At 38.1% G+C, this 27,077-nt stretch overlaps 1 protein-coding gene across 3 annotated transcripts in view; it reads right to left on the bottom strand.

The window, feature by feature from the left end:
• mtss1 (MTSS I-BAR domain containing 1) overlaps positions 1-26,249 on the bottom strand; it is a 94,399-nt gene extending 68,150 nt beyond the window's left edge. For all 3 annotated transcript variants that reach the window (XM_079841653.1, XM_079841651.1, XM_079841652.1), the window contains exons 1-2: positions 25,502-26,249; positions 2,474-2,535 (exon numbers count right to left, since the gene is read on the bottom strand). In XM_079841653.1, the coding sequence (XP_079697779.1) occupies positions 2,474-2,535; positions 25,502-25,573 (134 nt within the window). In that variant the 5' untranslated portion in view covers positions 25,574-26,249. The remainder of the gene's footprint in view (positions 1-2,473; positions 2,536-25,501) is intronic.
• Between the last annotated feature and the right edge of the window lie 828 nt (positions 26,250-27,077).

Below are 27,077 nucleotides of genomic sequence, written 5' to 3'. Positions count from 1 at the left end.
CGCCCACTCTACTCCGTGCCAGTGTGTACGTACCATCAATCAGTAGCAAACATCGCGACAGCAAGCGCATGGATGTTGACTACTTCAAAACAGAGGTGTGGTGGCATTTTGACTTTCCAAAGACTAATAATCACCACAGTGAGAAGCTCCAGTCCACCTATGTAAATGGATATTAAAAGGCCAAACCACACTGACCGGTAGATTTGCAGCCCCACTCGCGGCGAAGAGGCCGAAAGCCACGGAGATCACAAGGTGCATCAGTGTTTTTTTAATGGCAAAAGATACAAGGCTGTTTTCTGCTGTAGTAAATCCATTCCAGGCTCATCAAGAGAAAGCCCAGCACGACTGAAGGAGAAATCTGTGCTGTTGCAGAACCAGGTGTTGTATTTATTTTACTATCTCTTTCTCTAAATATGTACATGGGTTTTTTCAAATAATATGTTATTATTATGGCATATTTTACTAAATGTGTTCTGTATTTCTAACTCAAGTGTAATGATGCAAATTATAAGAAATAATATTGCCTTTATAACAACGTGAAACCCCTGTCACTGTTGTACTTCAATCTGAAATCGCCCCCTATACCCTCAACTAGGAAATTATTTGAAGGGACAGCCATCTGTAGTGGTGTCCGAAACCATAGTGGACATTATTGAGTGCACTCATTCAATCCCACATTGCACCGCTATAACAAGTGTACAGCTGATGTACACACAACGGCTGTCCGAATTCACTCACTCGTTTTCATTCACTCCTTCAAGTGAAATGTATTCGTGGACGAACATAGGGAATAGTGAATGAGGGTTTAGGGGGCGATTTCGGATTCAGCCTTAGTCTTTTTTATTTCTGCTATTCCTCTGTACAGGATGAGGGTGAAGACTGTGCCAGTGTCCACCCCCTGCAACAGACACACTGAGCTGAAACAACCTCCTCCCCAGAAAACACCACTGGAAGATCTCCTTGGAGGGACTTTTTCTTGATTTGTTTTAAAATGTCAATTTAGTATTATTACAACATAAAATATATTTCAATATATGTCATATATCTCAAGAAATGTGCAGCATTTATTCTGATAAATAAAAGGAAAATGTTTAATAAAAAACAAAAAAAACAAATAGAAAATCATATCATGAAACCAGTATCGAGAATAGTTTTTGTGTGCAAAAAAAACGACTTGATGACCGATTTCAAAACACTGCATCATGAAGCTTTGAAGCGTTATGAATCAGTGAGTCGATTCAGCGGTTTGGATCACCAAAGTCACGTGATTTCAGCAGTTTGGTGGTTTGACACGCGATCCAAATCATGATTCGACTCACTGATTCATAACGCTTCGAAGCTTCATGATGCTGTGTTTTGAAATTGGTCATCACTATACAAGTCGTTGTTTCGTTTTTTTTTGCGCTTCATAAAGTTATTTTAGAACCACTGTAGTGAGATGGACTTTGTAACGATGTCTTTAGTACCTTTTAAGGGTCTTGAGAGTGTACCGTGCATTGTGCCAATGGAGGCCTTTCAGAGCCATCGGATTTCAACTAAAATATTTTCATTTGTGTTCCGAAGATGAACGGAGGTCTGACGGGTGTCGAACGACATGAGGGGAAGTAATTAATGACAGAATTTTCATTTTTGGGTGAACTAACCCTTTAAGTCTGTTCTATTTTCACAAAGAGTTGCAAATGGCATGTCCTATTGACTTTAAAGGGTTAGTTCACCCAAAATGAAAATTAGCCCATGATTTACTCACCCTCAAGCGATCCTAGGTGTATATGACTTTCTTCTTTATATTATTATATTAAAAAATGTCCTGGCCAATCCAAGCTTTATAATAGCAGTCCAAAAAAGTGCATCCATCCATTATAAAACTAATCCACACGTCTCCCGGGGGTTAATAAAGGCCTTCTGAAGTTAAATGATGCGCTTGTGTAAGAAAAACATCCATATTTATCATGTTATGAAGTAAAATATCTAACTTCCGCCTTCGGTAATCAATTTAAGGGGAAAAACGTAACTGCAGCGGACTTCGAACGTAGCGCAAGCATTTTGAACTGCGAGAGCAGTTACACTTCAGCGAAAGCTATTTTACTTATAAGAATGTCATAAACATCTAGGATGGCTTGAGGGTGAGTAAATCATGGGGTAATTTTCATTTTGGGGTGAACTATCCCTTTAAGACAGTACAATCCATTCATGCGGCACCTTTCCTAATTGTCTGCATTTAAATTTCTCTACTTCTAAATAATCTCTTTATTCCTTTAAATAAACTAAAGTCCCATTCTTTCTTCAACACTGCCTCTTCATTGCCTTTTTGGATCCTTTAAAAGACATTTTTCTCAAATGTATTTTTATTACACTGGATGACAAATCCTTCCTGAATGATGTAATAATCAAGCACATTTCCTGCTTTCGAAACGAGATTATCATAATTATTCTCCATACACGGAAGTGTGTAATGCAGGAGGCCTGTTCTTACCTTAACTGAGATTGCAGCTTAGCCCCTTTGGTGACAAAGTCCTCCCAAGCAGGATAACTTGCCTACAGAACAAACAGTGAGAGAGAAGAAGAGAGGTTAGTCAGGGCAAGTGAATCATTACACTGTACCCACAGCTCATCTGGTGCCCATCTTTAATATGTATGTGTTTAAAAGACAATCTATTGTTATAGACTACATTCATATAATCCTATAAAGACTATTCCAGACGTGGATATTCCATAAAGTTTAATACTTAGATTTATGAGTTAACTGAAATCACTAAAAAGTACATGAGGGTGAAAAGTTTCAAGATCACATGATAGGAAGCGGTCGTTGGGTTACACTGTGTTTATACTAAAAACAGCCTAGGCCACGCAAGTCTTCACAAGGTGACAGGTAAACTTGGACAAATAGGCAAACAACAATGAATTGAATTAAACATGATTGTCACATCAAACAACTTTGCCAACTCTCTGCAACTTTAAGAGTTTAAGGTAACACTTTATTTTACAGTGTCCTTGTCACATATGTTGCATGTACTTGCCATGGTAATAACAGTAAATTATGTATAATTACATGCAACTAACCCTCAACCAAATCCTAATCCTATAGTAAGTACATGTAGTTAATTAATATTACTCAGTACTACTTAAATATATAAATTACACCGTAACAATGACACCGTGAAATAAAGATGAACGAGTTTAATTACTAGATTAATTACATAACTACAAATTAAAAGCGGTGCAGAGAATGTATTACTCAACTGAATGTCATTTAAACCAGGTTCAACATTTCAAAACTTTTAAACCACAGTTTTATGTTGTTTAACAAGTTGTCATTTAACAGCATCACAGACTACTAGCGTGCATCAGAATGTCTTTTGGTTTCTGTCTCATTAGTGATCACAGTCTGATTTTTTCTTTTCCCCAATGTTTATTAAAAATCTAATCCAAATCAAGCTAATTCTATTTGCAATTACGGGTATCAGTAACAGCTGATCCTACTTATGGAAAAATCTCATCAAATGCTGACTGGTCCATTTTCACAAATAGGACACATATGAAAAAAATACACCTATAAATTGCATTGGTGAAACGTTATCTGCCACATGATGTTTCAATTTACTTGAAATGAATCCAATGGTGAAGCAAGTGACAAAGACAGGGTTCAAAAATGTGAAAAATCTCCATTAGAGCAGATGTTGCTACATGTTGGCCCACATTGTTTTTGAGCCCAAGTTACACTACTCTGATTAAATATAAATTTCATAACTTGACAGTTCTGTTACATTTTGCCCCCTTAAATGCCTTTAATACAGTTAGCTACTTTCTTGCAGTGAAGCTAACTAGTAACACAACTAATACAAGTATTTTAATGCAGTGACACAACATGCAGAATCAGTGTTTTTGGGTGGTCTTTGTTGTTTAGCCTAAACATACAATTATGCAGATTTGATTCAAATCAGACTGTGCAGTTGTTCCCTCTACAGATAAAAAATAAAGCAGGTATTCCAGCTAATCACTAAAAATACACATACCTGGAAATGCATTATAAGAAGGCCATAAAATATAATCGCCGTGATGTGGTTTACAGTCATGTCTTGTGGTCAATAAGATCTCTCAGTGTTTAAAGCACATGATCAACGTAACGCTTCTTCCAGAATTTAACTCAAATGTGAGGGGATGATACAAGACCTAAACCTAGTAGTTATATAATACACACTGTAGCATATACGGCTACTCTGCGTTTTTTTTTACCGGCCGCCAAGAGTTGAAGAATGCTCATCACTGTCAGTGTTTTTATCCAGCCATCCAATCACAGTGGAGGGGCGGAACAAATATAGTCATTCTGCTTATACAACATCAACAGATGACAACAAGCATAATAATAACAGAAGAAAATACATTTAAAACAAGAGCTAGGGCAAATACTTTACATTGTATCGACAATTTATACCCTGAAACAAACTATCTGTGAAAGGAGAAACTAGTTACACTTCTGTCTCATAGCAAGCAAAGCGTCTCAATGAAGAAAAAAAAAAACGATGCGCTGCCAAAACGCTCTCAAACGCACACAGAGGCGTTTTCAGCAGAGCGCCTAGTAGGGCTGTAACGATTTGACCAAAAATAAAAATCTCAATTAATTAAACATTTTACCTTGATTACGATTAATGAAATATTATTTTGCACTTCTTTTTTTTGCCCTCATAGTTCACTGATTAGGTTTTTACTGTAAATATTGTCTACTATTAAAGGTGGGGTATTTTTTCTAATGAAAAAGTGCATTTCTTTGTGATTTTAAAATACTTTAAGGAAACGGTTCACTTTTAGCAGTTATTGTCTATGGGCAGATTTCTGTTTGTTGTACATCAGATACAGATAAATTAACACATAGGCCTACCTCACATTTTTTTGAATGCATTAATAAGAGAGTGATTGTGTGTGTGAATTACTCATACCGTCTCTATTCATTATGAAGCTGTGGTTTGTACTTACTTCAAAAGGTATTAAAATATATGCTATAACGGTTGAGTTTCTAAGCTTCTTTAGTGATAAATCACAGGACAGCGTTGACAATGAGTTTCTGCGCTCCTCTCTGCGCGCGATCTTCACGTGATGTGCGAGCTTCTGTCTGTGAGTGTTTGTGTGTCACAATATATCAGGCATTAGTTCAACATAATACACATCTGATGGTCTAAAATCGCCGTCTGTGTGTGTGTATCAGCGCATATAAGAACGGCGATTAACTTATGTGTATAAACTGTGTAAAACATGCAATTACCATAGTAATTCTGAGCATCTATAAACAAAGATAACTGCTCCTGCATCTTTCCGTGTGCCTGCAAACTGCCCTTGATGTGACTGACGGGGCGGAGTCACGTAAAAACCGAAATAATTGACATGGGAAAATTACATCGGTCGGAGGTTCTAAATTTCAGTTTCGATTAGTTTTCGGTTAATCGTCCAGCCCTAGCGCCTAGTGTTTTCAGCTGGCTAAAAACGCTTTGGTGGACACACAGTCTAATAATCTGTGCCAAATTATAGTAAATATAACATTAATCCTGGGTATACCTGGGTGATAAACTTTAAAATTGTTTGTATTATTACATTTCTTTAACAAGTAAATTATATTATCATTTTAAAATGTAGCTAAATGCTAATGCTTACATGAAATGCAAACACATTTTAAAGGGATAGTTCACCCAAAAATAAAAATTGTCATTACTCACTCACCTTCGTGCTGTTCCAAACAGAAAGCTCTCAGATTTCATCAAAAATTATTTGTGTTCCAAAGATGAAGTTCTTACGGGTTTGGAACGACATGAGGGTGAGTAATAAATGCCAATTTTAATTTTTGGGTGAACTAACCCTTTATTTAATGTCTTGCACATTCAAAACATGATCTCGCCCATCCCCGGCAAATTACTTTTAGTGCATAGCATAAGTAAGCCAATTGGGGCGCAGCCTTAATTTTATACAGCAGCTCCTTCCGGTGGCCATAATTACAGAACGTGAGGTTATCACAAAGTAAGCATCTCATAGGAAACTAGTGACCATTATTTGTCCACATGCCTCCAGGGCTTTCCTGAGTCTGTCAGAAAGTTAAAAGGAAGATCCACCCATAAGAACCCTCCTACCAAATCCTGTGAACGATTTCTTTTTCAGACTCTCAGTTCATTTCCCTCGTCTCTCAGGAGAGGACCTCTCCTGTGAAGTAGCCCCCCAGAGTTTTGCTTTCAACCGCATGAAAGAAATATATTATCATTTCCTGTCTTCGATGCTTCTCATCTTTGCCTGTTGCTGTGGTAAAGAGGTGGTGACACAGAGCGGAGGACAAGAAGAGGACTGAAAACCTGTCGGTCCACTGTATCAAGTGACAAAACAGACACAAGTATAATATGCCAGGCAGAGGTTGCAATGAGGATCAGCAGCTGAATTTCAAATATAAAAATGGCGTCCCTTGCAGATGGTTTCTTTGATTAATAATAAATGTTTATAAAAACATCTCCCCCTCTTTAACAAGGACTCAAGGGAGACATGGCATAGTGCTGTAAACCAACAACACCCTAATGATCCACATACTGAGCTACAAAAGCCTAAAGAAGAAAATAACTGTAATGCATCTGCAAAACCTGCAATGCTTTTCCACTATATGAGCATTTAGATAGTAACAATAGAGAGCTAGAAGACTAAATGGATGACATAAATATCATAATATTATGTTATTATAGTACAAATAAATAGGGGTGTAAAGGTTCAAATTACTCGTATAATTGTCTCAGTATTAAAAAAATAAAGATGAATCATTATTAAAAGTTAAAAAAGCTATTGAGTCAAAAGCAGTGAGTGTTTTCCTTGTCATTTGTTGTTTGATTAACATTAAAAACACGGACAGCAGAGCTGCGTCTGAAATTCGAATACTTCTGTACTATATAGTATGCGAAAAACAGTACTCCAACACAGGGTTTTTCCTGGGTCAAAAATGGTCTTCAGTGGTGGTTGACACACACACACACACACACACACACACACACACACACACACACACACACACACAGAAAGACACACACACACACACACACGTGATCTGCGAGCGCAATACTGACAATACATTTAAAAAAATGCTAGTAATTTTGATCATCTTATTTTGATATCTCATATTATGTATGATCTCTTACATTGATATTTGTTTCTTTTGTTCCTCATTTTTTAAACTATTTACAGATAATTTTGGTATATAATCATATCAATATTAAAAAGTAGCATTAAAAATTAACAAATAGCCTAATTTTCTGCCATATGCAATTTAATAAAAATTATCAGCTAGCTAATAACAACTTTGTTCTGGTTTCACCTCACTCCAGTCTAAATGATTGTAGGCTATTTATTTTACTACACATTGTCAACAGAAATAAGTTGAAATACTGTTGACAATTTAAAATAATTCTTACTATCCACTCTTGCTAAATTGGGTAAGCACACTTGTGTTCTCATTTCAGATGCGTTCTGAGTAAATTAATAAACTGAGTTCATGAGTTCAGTGTTGGACAGATCAGTTGTTCTAACCAGTCGTTAAAATGATTCAGTTCAAAGGAGTCATTAGGTCACGAATCGGACATTAGCAGACGCGTTGTGTGCGAATCCCGTCTGTTAGAACATCGCGAAAGATGTCAACACACAGAAAACACTTCGTAAATGAATATAATTTGTTTCCCATTTATTGAAAGTATGCTTTATGTCAGCTGGTCAGAGAAGAGTCAACGGTTTTTTGAGCGCAATTCACACCCAGTGGTAATTCTAGGAAAAAATTGTCCGAATGTGCCACGTGCAACATATTTGTATGATTTATATGTGAAATATGAGAAAGAGCTAACAGCTAACATAGTGATAATTTTGAAGACCCAGAGAGTGTGCGCTAGGGAGGAGCTCTCCAATCGTTCTCTGTCACAAGTGCAGCATCTATCCTACATCTTTCATAAATCACAATGACTCATCAAATTAGGCTTTGGCGGGACAAAAATTTGTTTTGGCGGCCGCCAAAAATTTTTGAATGCAGGAAAAACCCTGGAGTAGTATGTCCGAATACATAGTATTTGAAAAACAGTGGGCGAAAAGTACCCGGATGACCTACTATTCCCAGCGAGATTCTGAAGTGTGCATACGATGGGCACTTTACCATCCCATGAGGTCACTGGAGACAATTTATGAATGGAGGTGATGGGACGCAACTGACGCTGGTAGGTCACATGATCATGACAACATGGCGGTTGTAGTACGTCCGGATTACATTCATACTACATTCATTCGTACTATATATAACATACTTTTTGAACGGTCGCAAAGTTCGTTCAAATTCAAATTTAGTACCTAGTCACATAGTATTTGATATCGGATGCCGCCCACAAATATTAGGCTGCTGTCACTTTGAGACATAATACACGCAATTTTAAGGAAAGCGTATTTGCCCCTGCCCCCACGGAGGTCTGTGCACGCTAGTGAGTTGTCCGTTCAAGCACAAGACTTAAAAGAGGGCTCAATATTTGCATGTTCGCGCTTCAGATGAGTGTGCGCACACACAAATCTTCTCACAGCGCGTGCAAGTTCTCTTTCGCATCTTCTTGTGATTGAATGTTTAAAATTGGCACGGCTTAAATAAGTTTAGTTTAATCAACGTGTGCTGTTCAGGTCTCACCTGCGCTGATGACGGCGTCAATTTCTGCTCATATTTGAGCATACGGCACTCGCATTCAACTAAGATTAGGGGAAGCCAGAATGTGTATCCATCAACAGAAACATACATTAGCCTACCTCTGTCTGTCTGTTTTATGTGTTGTTATTTTCAACAAACCATATTATAGATGCGTCATCAGATTTAAGATGGGTGGAGAATTCTTTCCAGAGAACCATCACACCCCTTCAAATAAATATTACTATGATAATTATAATGAATATTATAATAAGGGCACTTATTATAAGTGAATCATTTCAGTAATTGTGCATGACTGTGTATAAGAAAAGCACCCTTAAAGGGATAGTTCACCCAAAATTTAAAATTAGCCCAGGATTTACTCACCCTCAAGCCATCCTAGGTGTATATGACATTCTTCTTTCAGACGAATACAATCGGAGTTATATTAAAATATGTCCTGGCTCTTCCAAGCTGAATGCAAGTTGAATACGGAAGGCGGTCTGGCGGAAGCTAGATATTTTACTTTATAACATGATGAAAATGGATATTTTTCTTACACAAATGCATTGCTTCGCTTCAGAGGGCCTTTATTATTAGCCGATTAACTCCGATTGTATTCGTCTGAAAGAAGAATGTCATATACACCTAGGATGACTTGAGGGTGAGTAAATCATGGGCTAATTTTCATTTTGGGTGAACTATCCCTTTAACTTAAGCTGCACTTAAAAATGTACACATCTTTGTATCAAACCAAGTGGCATTCAGAAATACAGCACACATAGTTGGACATGTTCTCAAGTCCCTGAGGTCCATGTCCAAGTCAAGTCTCAAGGCTTTGTACTATTTTAGCAATAGTTCATTCAGCTTATTGGTACTTCAGCGCTGGGAAGATGAATGTGTTTAAACTGGGTCATTTATGTAGTAGAAATGTGAAATTATTTTTAAATTTGGTGCCTTCTAGACCAAGACAGAAAATGTATTTTTTTGTCTCATGTGGATGAAAGACAACAACTCCCAGAATGCACTTGCTTCGCTGCCCTACGAGGCCACTCCCAACGCCACGGCCACTGGTTATCACTTGCCCACCGTGGCACCGCGCCCAACGTTGTTTTGATTTTTTTTATGAATGCCCGAGCCTAGCGGCAGCGGGCATGCGCATTTACATTAGGTGAGTGAGATCCCACCCCTATGGGCGGGTTGAAAACATGCAGAACTAGCTCCTTCTTCTGGCTGTAGTCTCTAGCCCAGGGGTCGGGAACCTTTTTTCACCGAAGAGCCAGTTTTCCATTTTTGGCCACAGTAAAAAATAATATTAAATTATTATTAAAAAACATGCTTTTTTTCCCAATAAAATTTCAACAATATTACTATTATTATATTATTAGGTCCATAACTAAAAACAAACACATATGCAGCGAACAATAAATAAGTTGCAATATGGAATTAATTGTGCAGGGCTTTGTGAGGTTGAGTTATAAATCCTCTTCGTGTGTGTGAACATCTACTGTGTTTACGTGAATACTCGACTTGGCATTTTGATATATTTCTGTAGCCTATTCATTTGACATGCAGCCGAGGACAAAGCTGTGCTTGTCCGTATTGCGCTCGGAGCGCGTGCACAGCATCCTGTCAGTAATTCAGTTGTCTTTCGCGACTTATCGCGCTTTTATCATTCATTTTCGTCAACTGAAATCTGCGTGGATTATCATAAATACACATGTATTTATCACAATGGTCTCTGCGGCAAAAGCGAAAGTACCCACGTGTGAAATGTTTCGAAATGTCTTTTTCCACAGCAGACCACCAGTTTCAATTTCGGTTACCTTAAACAAGCCACAGCTTCTTGAATCCCAGAGCAGAAGCTGTTACCACAGAAACGTAAGTGGTTATTGATTGCTGTCGCGACTCATGACACTCGTGAACAGCACTGAACGCGCACGGCCGGTACAACTTGAATATTAGCCATTATCATACGTTTCATTAACTTCGGTACTTCTGTACAACAAGGGAATTGTAGAGAGCGGAGAGCAGATCTCTGTTGATGTGTCTAATTTCTTTTATCGATCATTTGTTGGTAAAGGGTGAGAGACCTGAGCCACATTATTTTTGTCAAAGAGCCAGGTGTGGCTCGCAAGCCATAGGTTCCCGACCACTGCTCTAGCCTCTGGCCAAAAAATCCTCAGATGCCGCAAAATGACGATATATGCGTCATCGGAGGATTTTTTCCAGAAATAAAATACATAATTCTCTCGTCTCAGGGGGATATGAGGTAGCCTGGCTCCGCCCTCCTTCGTACTTCCGCTCAATTTTCATTTTCCTTCAGTACTACGTCTGGGACTGCGGTGTATGCTTAGGTTTTCCCCCGAACAATTTTTTACCGGTCCAATCAGCGAACAGAGGGAGTGGCTGAGAGCGATGACGTTGATGTCATGTGCTAGTTTGAGTTGTAGTTCAGTAATGGCGGCGGTGAAAGATGCGAGTGTGTGGCAGCGCTGACGAATGTCCAGAAGTTAAGAGTGTGGCGAGGTGGACGAGCGAGCGAGAGCGGTGTGCGTGATTGAGACACACCGGTCTCGAGTCCTCTCATGAGGGAGCACGGAGGCATATAAGGACGAGCGACACCGGTGAAGGACGAAAGAGGACTAGGCCTGGATTTTAAGTTGGGTTTTGTTATGTTTGTGCGCGTCAGTCGTCCGTGAGGGGCTGACGCTTTTACTTTCATTTTGTGTTTATTATTTGATTAAAAGTTGTTAAACGTTCACCGGTTCCCGCCTCCTTCTTCCCTGAACAAACGAACTCCCGTTACACGGAGCAAGAACAAACACTGCTGTACTGCTGATGTTGTGGTCCGGGAAAAGTCTTTTCCAGCTCGCTCCGTTAGTGGTGAAGGAGTTGCTGAAGCCGTCCGTCTCCCACCACCCGCGAGAAAAACCCAGGCTGAATTATCGACTTTTGACAAACACCAAGGTCGTGTGGTAATGTAATTGCTCTCCGAATCCACATCTCTGAGTTTTCAAGAATATATCACTTCAAAACTCACTGTTTATATCCTTTATAGACCCTCTCAGAGCACTGTACGGTTGCGTGAGCTGTAATTTGCATTTCTAGACTTGTATTTCTTTAAATACTGGCAAGTGTTTACAAGAGCAAAATATTTCACCACCGCTCAAAAAATAAAATAAAAGCACGTAAACATTTGAATTGGGCTGTTATTCAAGGCAGCATTTATTCTTATCATACTAAGCATATAACATTTTATTGACAGCATACAATCATGTTATTGATTGCACCAGATATGCACCACGAGAGCAGCGCGTTCCGATCACAAAACTCTCCTCTCCACCGTGAATAAATAACAATCCGAATGCACGAGGTTTTATCACTGATACTGAGGTGGTGTGCTCAGTTAACGTGAGAATCAAAGGCGAACGGCGCGTGACATACGTCACGACCAAACGTTAGTGATTGGTTAGGCAGATCCAGAGTGACTCTTGGCAGATCCAATAGTTTTAAACTTCAACAGAGAACCCGCCTTCAAGGAAGTAAACGCTTGTCAATGGAGAGTGGCCAGACTCTATGTACAAATGAAATGTACGAGAGTCTGGTAAAACCAGGCTAGATATGAGGGGGGAAAGTACCATAATGTGAATATACCATAATGTGAATATACTACCGGGTTTCTACTGATACAAAGCTTAATGCTAATCGCTGAAGAAACCCTTTAATTCAAAACTGATTACTTTTACTTCAAAATTGTCTAATAAAGCACACAACGTATTACTTAAATCACTATATATTATACATTATACTATAGTATTTTGGAACACAGGGATGGTCAACACAAGAAAAAAAACTGTGCTGTGTATTTTGAGCTATTGGAGCTGCCATAGTTTGCTGTAGTTCTCAAGCACTGATGGTGGGTAATGTAGTCTTCCAGTGAGAGCGAGCAGTAACAAATGTGTATTGTAAACAACACAAAGAGCAACATTCCTGACAATAACACCTGTCTAATCAGCCAATATTTGTTTTTTAATTTATGGGTTGAAATTTGATTTTCAATTTTGAATGTCTGTTTCTGACCGTTTTTTCATTTGGGAGTACTTTGGTTGTCATCTAGCTGTAACTTAAAAGGATAACGCTACATTACGGCAAAGACTTCCCTCGGATCAGACTGATGGACTGATTTACCAGCACGTGTACTTTATTGGATCTAGTTATCGGATTTCTTTTAGAACTCCCACCACACTATAGACTTTCTCATCAGAAATTGTCAAAATTAAGAGTTATCTAATTTCATGCCTGTACATTTATCAGCCATAACAACATTATCATTAGCATATTGATAATGAACTTCATACACCCACGTAAAACCACTATGACATCAGCTGGTTAAAAGTTGTCTCAGAAATGTGAAGTTAGTTTAGAAGAGATTAGATTTTCTTTAAAATGTTCTTATCTAAATAATGACATTCAGACATTTTAAGTATTACCTAAGTGTTAAATGCTGAGATTGGCCACCCAACTCTTTAACATCGTAATCAGCCATTGAAAAACCCAAATGGGTTAACCACTATACTGAATATCATAAAGCACTCCGAGCTGCTCGAGTCATAAAGTCTCTCATTAGCACAAGCTTTGCATGTCTGTAATAAGCACCTGTGCGTGCGTGTGAGGGTGTGTCTGCTTTAGCTGGAAGAAAGGGTGTATCCAGTATGTGTGTGCGTGTGTGCGTGTGTGTGTGCACGTGTCACAGACCTACGAGTGTCTAGCGAGTCTTAAACGGGCTGTTTCTCAGAGGTGATTCACAGGCAGGCCTGTGCACGGTACATGCAATACTTCCTCATGATGACGGGGGGATTGTGGGATGGTGGAGAGGGGGAAGGGGGACGTCCTGAAGAAGGAATGTGCACAGGCAGGCAGCTCCTCAGCTGTAGACTGGCGTCATCCCAAACGGGGAGGACAGAAATCATTAGTTTCACCAATACATCTTAAGCTGCCTCAAGCAGCCTGGCTGATGTCAACGAAAAGTGTAGAGGCCTTTTAATGATCAGGGTCCAGCAGGACTAAACCCTGGGTGGTTGAGGGGAAGGAATGCAAAATGGCAGCAAAACAGTGGTTGCTATGACGTTCCGGTTACTAAATACAGCTTAAATGTTTTGCATGTTTTACAGTTTATACACATAAGTTAATCGCCGTTCTTATATGCGCTGATACACACACAGAGACGGCGAGCGCAAGCCCCGAAGCCAGATCACTTTCACTTGCGTCCTCATGAAGTTTGTCAATTAAATGAGTTTAAAGGCTTGCCAGTTTGAACATTAAAGCGATTTTGCACTATTCAAGAACGTTATGAAAACTTCTCCGTTCAGAGCTCATGAGCTTTTTTCTGTGACACAGAGAGCCGAGCCGTGTTGTGTCTCTGACAGCGCGCGCCCTGAAGCCAGATCACGTTCACTTGTGTCCTCACAAAACTTTGTCATTTGTATGTGTTTTAAGGCCTGCCCATTCCAACCTTGAGGTGATTTTAGACCATCAGATGTAGGGTTGGGTATCGTTTGGGTTTTTTTCGATTCCGGTGCCAAACCGATACTTTTAAAACGGTTCCGGTGCCTAAACGGTGCCTGAACCGATACTTAAAAAAAAAAAAGGCCACAAAACGAGGTGGACGACATTAAATGGCTTTTTATTTATTTATTTTTTATTTAAATTGAACCATTTATTAAAAGTTTAATGTATACTTAAATGTATGAATATAAATACAAAACACAATTTACTTATTTACAAATTATAATTTACTTATTTACAAATTCACAGTAAAACCTAAGCCACCTAACCCAACTACAACAAGCCTAATATAACTCTAAATAACAGTTACAGTAATAACAGCAGTCGTCTGTGTTCTTGCTCTGCTACAAACCAGCTTCGAGCTTCAGCTTTATTTTGAAATATGATCATATTCTCTGGCTAAATATTTTAGAACGCATCGCCTTAATGTTTCCATGGCGACGCGTCATGTTTCTCACATGACACAGCAGCCGCAATAGCGCTGACAGCTCAGCTGTATCGGGTTTATTTAGCTTTTTCTTTTTATTCAAAATATTCACAAACTTCTTAACTGTGTCACGAACTATCTGATGTTCAAATGTGTAGACTATAGTATATAGTTACTATATAATGTGCATGTATGTATCTGATGTGAATAAAACATGTAACGTTAGTCAAATTATAACCGTCTGAAAGGATTGTCATTGCCGCTTTCATAGACATCAGTGGGTGTTTTGTTGCTAGTAGCCTACTTATGAACATTTAAATGTCTGAAACCTGGAATAAACATGATGTGGTTGAAAACACTGAATAGTTGTCATGAGTTGTGATGTGACCAGCGCTGAGCGTCTGTCTCTGGCTCGGTGCTGCCAAAGCACGCGAAAGCACGTTTGAATTTTGGCACCGAAATGAGGAACCGAAATCTGCGTTCTGATTCGGTCCGGTACATACCGGTTATATAAGTACCGGTGCCATATTGGAACCGGATTTCGGTACCCAACCCTAATCAGATGTGTATTATGTTGAACTAATGCCTGATATATTGTGGCACACGATAGTGCTGGGCGGTATGACCGAAAATGTGTATCACGGTATTTTTCTAAATTATATCGGTTTCACGGTATATGACGGTATTTTTTTCCCCTATGCATGACTGGGTGTTAACCACATTTTCTACTGATTGAGAGAGTAAATACTGCAGTAGATTGACTGGAATGCCCTATTTTACTGTCATGACGGGTGAATATTGTAGAAAAACTCCACACTAGAGTTAATACAGGTTTGCAAAGCCCCACAAAATTATGCTATGGAGAGACAATAAAACATAGACCTACAACACACTCATTACAGGCACATGAATATTAAAATATGACCACGGATAGAAAAAAAAACAGAGTTGAGGGCACCTTAAGCATTTTAAAAATCTAACCCTATATAACAACAAACTGACAAAACGAGGGAGAAACGCGGATATTTGCAATACATTTAAGAGCACTCTCTGAACAAATGACACACATCAGTTTAACAGAAAGAATAAAGCAGTTACTTTTTTGCCCATTCTTCTTTGAATTGTCAGTTTATTTATTAACTTGCATCATTCATTGTCTTTTGTATAGCAGAATAATCGATCGTGTCATAGTGGTCGTGATCATATGGTTCAGTGTAGCCAAATCAGTGCACATTTAATTTGAAGAAGATGTGATGAAATATGTGCGCATACACGCTTCTTGTACTTGTTCAGAGCACTAGAGTATATGAAATATGTCCATTAAAAACTTAAACGCGCTCGCAACGGTCTATATATGTGCAATATGATCCATGAGGAGAACGCTGTTAATCTCATCACGGCGCTCCGCGCAGAAACTGCTCTCTCGCGCGCGCCGCGTGTAGTTTCTCCGCTATAATCAAGGGCTGAATCAGAAATAGCCCCCTATAACTTCAAATAGGGCATTATTTGGAGGGGACAGCGCTTTGTAGTGGTGTCCGAAACCATTGGACGTTATTGAGTGCACTCTGTCTATCCCACATCACACCGCAATAACGAGTGTACAGCCGATGTACACACAACGGTTGTCCGACTTCACGCACTCGTTTTCATTCACTCCTTCAAATAATGTGATAACGTAGGGAATAGTGAACGAGGGTATAGGGGTTTCAGATTCGGATTCAGCCATAGGCTTTAGATGCGATCTCAGCTGTGTTCTGACTGCTCTCACCAGTACAGTGCAACAGTGAAATCGGTCCCCTCTCAAACAATGACGCGCTGCGCCGCGTTCCGAACGTTGTTTAGCGACATATACCGGTATTGCGGTATCATCAAAATTCATATCATAACAAAAATAAATACCGGTATTCGGTATGAACCGGTATACCGCCCAGCACTAGCACACGAACACTCACAGACAGAAGCTTGCACATCACGTGAAGATCACGCGCAGAGAGGAGCGCAGAAACTCATTGTCAACGCTGTCCTGTGATTTATCCCTAAAGTAGATTAGAAACTCAACCTTTATAGCATATATTTTAATACCTTTGAAGTAAGTACAAACCACAGCTTCATAATGAATAGAGACAGTATGAGTAATTCACACACACAATCACTCTCTTATTAATGCATTCACATAAATGTAATGGGCCTACTAATTTATCTGATGTACAACAAGCAGAAATCTGCCTCATAGACAATAACTGCTGAAAGTGAACCGTTTCCTTCAAGTATTTATCACAAAAAAATATGCACTTTTTCATTAGAAAAAAAATATCCAACCTTTAATAGTAGAAAATATTTACAGTAAAAACCTTATCAGTGAACTATGAGGGCAAAAAAATGAAGAAAAAAAAAAAGAGCGCAAAATAATCGTTCATTAATGGTAATCGAGGTACAATGTTCAATTAATCGAGATTTTTATTTTTGGTCAAATCGTTACAGCCCTAGTACTACCGCTCTAATTCTTAAACAAATGCATCCTATATGAGATAAATCAGATATAGATAGGCTTGCACAAAATAAACACCATATTACAACTTACATTTGCACAAAACAAAAGGCTGCGAATGCACACATACACTTGTAGTCATGATGAAGGTGTAACTCCAGCTGTAAAATGGTCCCAAACAGAACTCTGGCTAACTCGATCATCGATTAATCGTTAACATTCCTAACAGTAATATAATAAAACTTACTCTGTGCCATACTTAGTAATAGGGTTTTGTGGGATATGACGATTTTTGATCGTGGACACATTGTAATTGTTTTTGAAGAAATATCAGTATCGTGCCACAGTGCATTCTATCAGTTGTTCTGGCGCCTCCGTCTCATCATACCGGACAACTCGACGTACATACACATCACATGTTAGCGCAGAGGTAACACTCACGGGACACTGCAATTCACAAAAGTTCATCATTTGCATGTGCTTTAAAGCCTTGCCGGTTAAACATTTAGTTTGCGCCCTGATGCGCTGTTCTAACGTGCACTTTTCTGAGCGCATACACTCGAAGCACACAGGTGCTGAAAGCCTGTCAAACAGTGTTTGACAACAGTTATCTTTATCAAATACACACAAGGTTTGCATAAACACAGTTGGTTATGTCTAAAGTGAAAGTAAACATTTAAGAGAAAATCCCATGCGTGTCTGTATTAGATGTGTGCAGGTCTTAAAGTGACAGCAGCTAATAGTAAACATGCGTGCAGGTCATGCTGCCACTTTGTCTTAAAGCAGGGGTGTCCAATCCTGATCCTGGAGGGCCACTGTCCTGCAAAGTTTAGCTCCAAACCCAATTAAACACACCTGAACCAGCTAATCAAGGTCTTATTAGGCATACTAGAAACTTCCAGACAGCTGTTGAGGCAAGTAAGAGCTAAACTATGCAGGACAGTGGCCCTGCAGGACCGAGTTTGGACACCACTGTCTTAAAGGGATAGCTCGCCCAAAAATGTAATTCTGACATTATTTACTCACTCTAATGTTTTTCCAAAGCTGTATTCATTTCTTTCTTGTGCTGAACACAAGAGAAGATATTTTGAAGAATGTGGGTAACCAAACATTTGCTGGTCCCCATTGACTCACATAGTAGGGAAAATATACTATGGAAGTCACTGGGGACCAGCAATTATTTGGTTCCTCATCCCCACATTATTCAAAATAACTTTTGGGGGGGGGTTAAAACAACTTGAGAGAGTAAATGACAGAATTTTCATTTTGGGGGGAAATATCCCTTTAAATGTTAATAATAAAACAACAAACAGAGAAAATCCCTCACTGCTCTTGACTGAGACCTTTTATACATTAGCGTTAATAAGAATCAATGTATAGTGAAGTCTACGGTTAAATACACATAGTGAAGCTGAAAAATAAAGCACTGTTTATTTCATTTTTTTGTATATTATGTTGTGTATATGTAATGTGTATCTTCGGTCACTTGCAAAATAATAAAACCAACATGAGAAAGAATTGTGATAAAATCGTGAATCGTGATTTTCCTGGAAAAAAAAAAACTGTGATATGATTTTTTTGCCATATCGTCCAACCCTACACAGTAAGCACCAACTTGTTTATGTGATTATGACATTACCTTCACTATATTTGTCTTCAATATCAACATTGTTTGTAGGACATCATTGGGCAGGATGTGAAATTAATTTTGTTTTATCCAAATAGAAAAACATACTGAGATATATACCGTATATTGCCATTTAACCAAAATAATACAGAGATATGATTTTTGGCCATATCACCCAGCCTTACCTCTAATGAAAATGGCACTTTTGCCCGTTTTCATGCCAGAGGTCTCATTGCTTGTTCTATAAAGCGACGTGTTAATATGTAGCATTTCAGGATCAGGGTACAATCTCTAGAGTCTAGACAGCAGAGTAATCTGATCCCAGTTCAGCAACTTGAAATACATATTGAAAACAGTGCAACAGAAGGGGAAGCTCTGGGGTTACCTGATGTCTTCCTGTCAACTTGTGAACCCTACAAAGGCACATTTCTCTGACTGAGGTCTGCGTGTTATGATAGAAACCAATCTTTCACTGTATTTTTGCAGGTGGACTTGGAATTCTATTGTGCTATCTATCTCTCCAAATAAATGGAGGCGTCCAATGATACCTACAAACATCACACAGTACAGGGCAAAGGAATCGTTCACAGGCATTGAGTTTCATTATTCAAAGGATGGTTCATCCAAAAATTTAAATACCGTCTTCATTGACAGATTCTTAGTCATTAAACGTTTCATACTTAATTATAAAGAAAATGAGCCACTTATTACATTTCTATGGAAATTATGCAATGAATGGACATGAAAACCACCATTGCTTGTCTGACAAAAATATATTATTATTGCGTGACAATTAACCATCATCAGACAATTTCATAAACTTGATATCCCTATACGGGTTTGGAACATGATAGGGATGGAACGATTACCGGTTTCACGATAAAATGTGGTTTCAATAGCATTTGAAGAGAATGACTTACGCACAGTTAAGGTTGCGACACATCAATCCGATGGCAAAGAACTAGTGCTGATGAAAGCTGACTGTGTTTTTGCATTGCGTTGCCTTTGTCGAAAAAACACACACTACAGCCGACTGTCAGCTAGCATGCGTGTTCTGCACCTGCGTGTAAAATAGATAACCGTTAGGGTTGGGCGATGTCTCCTAAATTGGCAGTTGACGATGTTTACAGTAAAACATCGTGACGGACGATGATATCGTCTTTTTTTTATTAATACAAATATATAATTTACTATATCTGTATTTTACTATCTCTTTACATAAATACTATTTTCTACTTAAAAACGATATAATTTCGTTATTTAACTAACCCAAATAATGACTCATCCGCGCTAGGTTGCACGTGAGGGAAAAAAGTAGCTTCCTTCCACTTAAGAAGAGTTTTGCACTTTTTATTTTAATATATCTCTTTACATAAATACTATTTTCTACTTCAAAACTATAATTTCGTTACAAACCCAGTGTTTTGTATGTTAATGCTGTTTTACGTGAATAATACCGAGTGAAGAACAAAGCTTTGTTTACAAAGGAAATAAATTTGCAGCCATGAATGGATTCATGCCGAATGAGAGAGGTAGGCTGAGCCCAATTTAAGATTTGTCAGCTTTTTTATTCTGTTTTGCGATTTCCGTGAATTTTAACAATAGGCCTAACGTTAGTCCATTTTATCCCACATGGACATACATCTCGTTTCTTTTCTCAAATCTTCACTCGCGTCGCACCCATTTTCGCAGGGAATTATAAACGTTTCTTCCTTTCGTTTTTTTTATAATTAAGTCTATTATACCCATTCAAGTCCTTTACTGTGGGAAAGTAGAAAAACACTGTAGGACAAATTTAATTAAATTTAATTTTATTTAACACAGTTTATGCTTGTTATTAGACTTGGTAAGGCGTGTCAAGTTTATTTGAATAGCGCATTTCTCACACACACAGGCCATTTTACTTTCGTTTTCTCTGGCAATGAATAATCAAACATAGCTTAAATGTCTTGACCCTGTGGAAGATAAAATTTGCTCTTCAGAACTTTTACAACAAGTGTTGCTTTGCAACACACATGAAGATGAAGATATCTCTGAGAAGGTGTCTACAGCTATACAGCAGAGCGGTATATGACGCATCCTTGAGGGGAAATGACTTTTTTTTAACTAATATTTAATTTTCTTATATTCTTTATGTTACCATTATTTACTGATAATTGTTTAAATGTTTTACAGGCTGTGGTGTGTTGTTTCACTGACGGAAGTGCTGAAATAAACACGCATGCTTATGAAATGGATGTTTGAGCCTCGTTTATTATTTCAAAATGTAGGCTATATCTGGCATAGACTACAGTATTTAAAATAGAATATATGCATTAGTTATATTCTCAATTTAATTTACAGAGCAATCCCTGCTAAGTTTTTAGTTTAACTATAGAAGAGGATTTAGTGTGCGTTGCACTCACAACAAGACTCGCAATGGGGGGCGTGACGATGATATCGTCCATCGGCACAACCCTAATAACCGTCTATTTAAGCAAATATTCATCATTCAAAAAGGGAAAGCGAAACTAAGACTGCAGATATACAGACCATAAGCAAAGCAGCGCTCGCCATTTTGAATATCAATCACGCTGATCACGTTCTTTATTCCATTCATGTTATATATAACTCATGTCATTATGAAAATATTAATGCATTCGAATGCTCAGGTAAGACGACCTATTAGAACAGCCTTCTGTCTGTGCCGTCACGACTTCTTTACTTGCTTTCATCACTTTTGCTTATTCTCATGCACTGACTCGTTTGTGAAACTGAACAGCCAATCAGATTTCTCAACGGTGATTCTACATGTTGAATCGGCCCAAAAAAAAAACAGACAGCGTCCGACTAGAGCCAACGGTGCGGAACACACCGAAAAAATGGCTTGGTGTATCCCTGGCTTTACACAGACTCCTATTTACACACTACTATTTATTTACACACTATTTACACCTATTTACACTGATAAGGAGGACTCCTTTTTACACACACACACTCCCGGTGCAAGCTATGTCCCACCTCTCCCGCTATTAAAGCACTATACATATAAAAATAATCCATTTAAAATGCTTTCAGACTACTAAAACTAAATGTGATCTGGTGATTGAAATGATGTTTGTTCTTTCACTTTGAGGAGTGGCGTACATATGTGCTTTAGCTGATCAATGCAACCAATAACAGTTTTTTTACATCAACGATAAATATCGTAGCATTTAATATCGCGATATCTCAACAGAGGGATGTATCGTCATTACACCTCTATTTTTAACTGAACTCTCTCTTTGATTACCTGCAACTGTTGATAGAGCGAGCGCTACTTTTTGGCAAGCAAAAATAGAGCACATTTCCTCCGAACACAAACGTGTCCTTTTGAAGGAGCAGCTATAGACCCTGATGTCACTGAGAAGCAAAAGTCGCAGACTGGTCTGGATTCAAAGAGAGAGAGAATAAAAATCAAAATAATGTGAAAGGAAATATTAGGTCATATGCATTCCAGAAAACGCGCGATTCAATCCATAAATGTCAAGCTAAGAAGCAAAAAAAACAAAACAAGCTCACATCCCTCACTACATGATATACATTCATATAACGTTCATGTAGCTAATACTTTTTATTATTTCTGGGGGGGGGACATGCGCTAGAACAGCATCAAATTCTCAGAAGAAACAACCTTCAACTTGGCAGCTTAACTTTATTTTTGATCAATGAATGTCTCTGACTACAATTTATATTTTCACTTTTGGATTTTACAGCCTGCGCTTAAAATGAGGGCTGTCAGTCAATGTCAAAGTGTCATTTTAAATAAGAAAGCGGTTGTGAGGTACTTTACATGCATTACTGTTGAACTTTGTGGAAATTAGGTGCAACATTGAGGGTAATGTATGATGTGAGGGTGAATAAAGACATCAGATTTATCCAAAATAATGTACTAATGTAGTGTGAATTTATAATGTAAAAGTGTGATTCCCCCATACCTGACATCTGGAATCTGGGAAGAGCTACTTATTCCAGGCTATTTAAAGGGATAGTTCACCCAAAAATGAAAACTTAATTTGTTCCAAACCTGTATGAGTTTCTTTCTTACAGTCTTTGGGTAGAAAATAAGAAAAATAATACTTCTAAATAAATTGATATGACAATCCATATGTTTTTCTTCAATGTACAGGAGTTTTAATCCCCACAATGGATGCATACGAGGCTCACATTTCATATTAAAGACATAGACTTTAAGAAATTGATATCACAGATATAAAGCACAGATTTTTATAATAATATATATATTTTTTACAATAAATCCTTAGACCTTTCTAATGATTTTTAGTCATAGGCTGTCTGCATATTAACAGGTTACCTTTTTAACCTGCATATTAATAAGTTTACTGTAAAATATTATTATTATTATTATTATACTGTTATATTTATTCTTAAATGCTCTATTTTAAATGTTTAATAATGAAAATGTTATTGTAATAGTAAGTTCTTATTTTTATTACGCAATAATAATAATCATCATTATTATTAGTCATATTAATATATAAACACAAAATGTCATATACACTTTTCATTTGTAAAAATAAAAAAATATATAATAAATAGCATTTTAAATCGCAATTTTAACCAGAATAATCGCAATTGGATATTTTCCCCAAATCGTGCAGCCCTACTATTCTTCAAAATATCAGAAGAAAGAAATACACACTGGAACAACTTGAGTTTTTACATATTTGGGTGAACTATCCCTTTAAGTAATGGTGTTTAAGCTATGCACTAAGAATCGTTTGATTCAGAGCTTACATTAAAGTGCTTGATTGCAATGCAAACTACGGAAATTAAACATACCAATTCGAAATAAGAGTCTGTAAACCCAAAATAAAAGTCATGTCATGAACCCACATAAGGGTGAGCAAATGCTGACAGAAAGTTGATGTTTTTGGTGAACTAGCATTTTAAATCTAGACATTCATAGAAATAACTTGACTTTTCTGCTCCATGCACTTGGACATCAGTGCACACTAAGGTCAGAAATATTTATGGAGTACTAACAGGCCAAAATGAAGCTTATGCCCTGCAGCTGTTTTTCGGTGAATCATATCTTTACATGTAAGCAAATTCATGTGCGCGGGCACACACACACACACACACACACAATCATGGGGATATCCTGCACACTTCCCCCTTCCTGTGAGTCAAGTGCCCTATTTCCACATTACCAGCATGCATACAAATTGATAGCTGGACCTTGCCAAAAAAACCTGCTGGTCCATTCATTCACTTTTGCAACTGTATACCTCAACTGAGCGCAAATAAAAACATGGAAATTTACTCAAATTTATTTTCTGGATAAGCATCATAGACGCATGCCAAACACACAACAAACCATGTCCCAAAATGTATTTGGTCACTAACACATAACATGTTATTATACATACTGTATGTATAATTGTATTACCATATTTTGTAATGTGGCCAAAGTACACACTTGAGAGCACCCTTAGGTACAAAAAAAAATCAAAACATGATCCACAATGCTTTTGAAACCCAATAAACCACATTAAATGACAGGTGAGATACATAAACAAACCCGACTTCCTGATAGAAATCCTTTCAGGGGGAAAAAACAATGCTTTACCTGACTGAATGCACGTCTAGATTTTAATATCATGAATAAAGTCTGAATCATATTTTAGCCATGTGTTTACAACAGGATGTGACACGCTAAAGACTTCCTGCTCACCTGGGAGCAAACACACACACACACACACACCACTGCATTACAACACATTTTCAACTAAGCAAACAATTAGTCGGAGTTATGATGATGAACAACCAGCATTTGTAGACATAAAACATGAAAATGATTATACATTAAAAGTCTCCGTCCAGTGTTAAACACCAATGACAGTCACCAACACTGAGAACAGATCATAACTTACCACGGCATGTGCTGAGACTGTTAACCAGATCATCTGACAGATGACAAACTGAACTGCTGAAACTGATTATTTAACTATTGAAATGCCATTTGGGACATAAACCAGTGTTTTTGAAGTCCACTGATGCGCTATTTAACAATATGGTAGTATATGAATATGATTTTGCCATGGTACCGCCATCATAACATCACTGCAATAGCATATTATGGTAATGTGTTTGGAAATGGTGCTATGATCCCATGATTTGTGGACATTGTGCCATTGTATAAATCCTGCAATAACATTGCATATATCACACAGTACTGAAATCCATGTACCATGATAGATTTACATAACACGCCAAGGCAAAATATATATATCTTTTTTCTGTGAATGATAATACCACTAGGTTTTTAGAAATATACCATGGTGCATGTCACATTATAATACCATGGTACTTGTATATTAGTGACACCAATACCTTTGAAGTCCCTTTGAACACATCAATCATGAAAGCTGCAATTAACCCATATTTTGACTGCATTGCAATATAACCTAAATGCATGCATACTAGTCTTCCTAACTAGCACTCGTATATCCGAGATGATAAGCGTACAGAGATGTAAATGGAGGTTTGAAGAGGACGCACATCATCACAGGGCGGCTGGATTCACATCTATCAGCAGCCGGCCAACCACAGAACTGTTGCCAGCCCTCCAAAACAGCTGGAAAATAACTTATTCTCAGCCTTTCTACAGACAGACTCCAAACCCACACATGATGTTGGGGGAAATCAAAGCATCGGGTGTGTTATTTGAATTTGAGAGGGACTCACCTTCATGTCGTTCATGATGATTTGGAAGAGCCCTCCCAAAGCGCTGCACTCCTTCTCCATTCCCGCATCCATTTTACCACCCCAAAAACACACGCTCGGCGTTGACACTTATCCTCCTTTGAAAGCTCGCCTCGAAGCCCGCTGTCAGTAGCTGAAGGGTGCAGTGCGAGGCTGTGTTTGAAGGTTATCGTGTGAATAAGGCAAAAGGGGATAAATCAAGGCAAAAACAGCGAGTGTTATTCCGCTGATTGGCTGCCCGGCGCAAGTAAACTAGTCCCGGCCACGCAACTTACTAAACCTCTGAAAATACATCGCATCGCCACGATAAAAGTGGATAAAAAGCCCAAAACGGGATTTTTTACAATAAGTCTCCAGGTCAAAAAAAGTGCCACGTAAGCACAGGTAAACCCGCAGGGAAAAACTGACCGTTGAAAGTACCTGGCTCGGCGTTTTCAAACGCCTCGCTCTGCTGGATCGATAGTCACGTTAGTTTAGATCGCGACAACCGCCGTGTTTTTTATTCCTCATGGTTTCATTCAGTCGATCCAGCCGCTGATATATCCTTCATAATGATGATTTTGATCGGTTGCAGTTTGGATAAGGATTTCGGGTGAAATTAATACGGAAAAACCGGACTAAAGTTTCGACTCCTGATAGATTCCACAGAGCGAGTGGTAAACATTATTCACTCCTGGCTCTCTCTCTCTCTCGCGCTGTTTCTAACCCGTTTGTGTGGATCGGCTCGGCTGGCGGACGAACTCAAAAAGGGGCGGAGCATGAGCACTTCGGATATCTTCGGGCTTTTTCGACAATGTTACTTTTGTAATCACAGATTAGTTGACATTTCGAATATATATATATATAATAATTTAATATGAACATATTTTTTTTATAATATATATATATGTGATTGTTCATTGTAAGATACAACCATATTGATTTCCCTGATCTTGTATGTATATATAAGTTATGAAAAAATAAATAAAATAAATAAAAATAAAATATATATTTGTGTGTATTATTTATATTTATATATTTATATATATATATATAAATATATATATATATTGTATATTCGCCCTTATATAGGCTACATAAGCACAATTTCATCAAAACTTTTGATATCAAAACCATTCTTAAACCATTTTATATATATTTTTTAGTTAAGGGACCTGGTAAAACATGTTACAAGAAATGAATGCATTACTTATGACTGCATGCTGTCCACACAGTTGCTAAACAAACTTTCAAAGCATTTTAAAAGTACTTTCTATAAAGATAAACCAGAATACACAGAACTGCATCCTATTACTCACAATGGAGCTGGTTTTCAAGGATTCATATCAATGAGTCAGCATCATTGTAATCTTGCCCAGCCTTGTGCTGTTACCTGACATTACGAAATGAGTCCACCTTTCAGCTCAGTGTCTCATAGCAACGCAGACGTGGTAAATTTAGCTTCACGTCCTCTAGTGGCCACCTGTCTGTCTGCCCGAGAGAGGGGAGGTCACCTTGTTGAGCCTGCAGTGGGCTTCCCACACGGCTCCAGCTTCATGTGCCCACTCATAGCACACAC

The sequence above is a fragment of the Gobio gobio genome (assembly GCF_949357685.1).
Source record: "Gobio gobio genome assembly, chromosome: 17".
Classification (NCBI taxonomy): Eukaryota; Metazoa; Chordata; class Actinopteri; order Cypriniformes; family Gobionidae; genus Gobio; species Gobio gobio.
The sequence above is the reverse complement of the archived record's forward strand: the minus strand, read 5'-3'. Positions and strand labels throughout refer to the sequence as shown.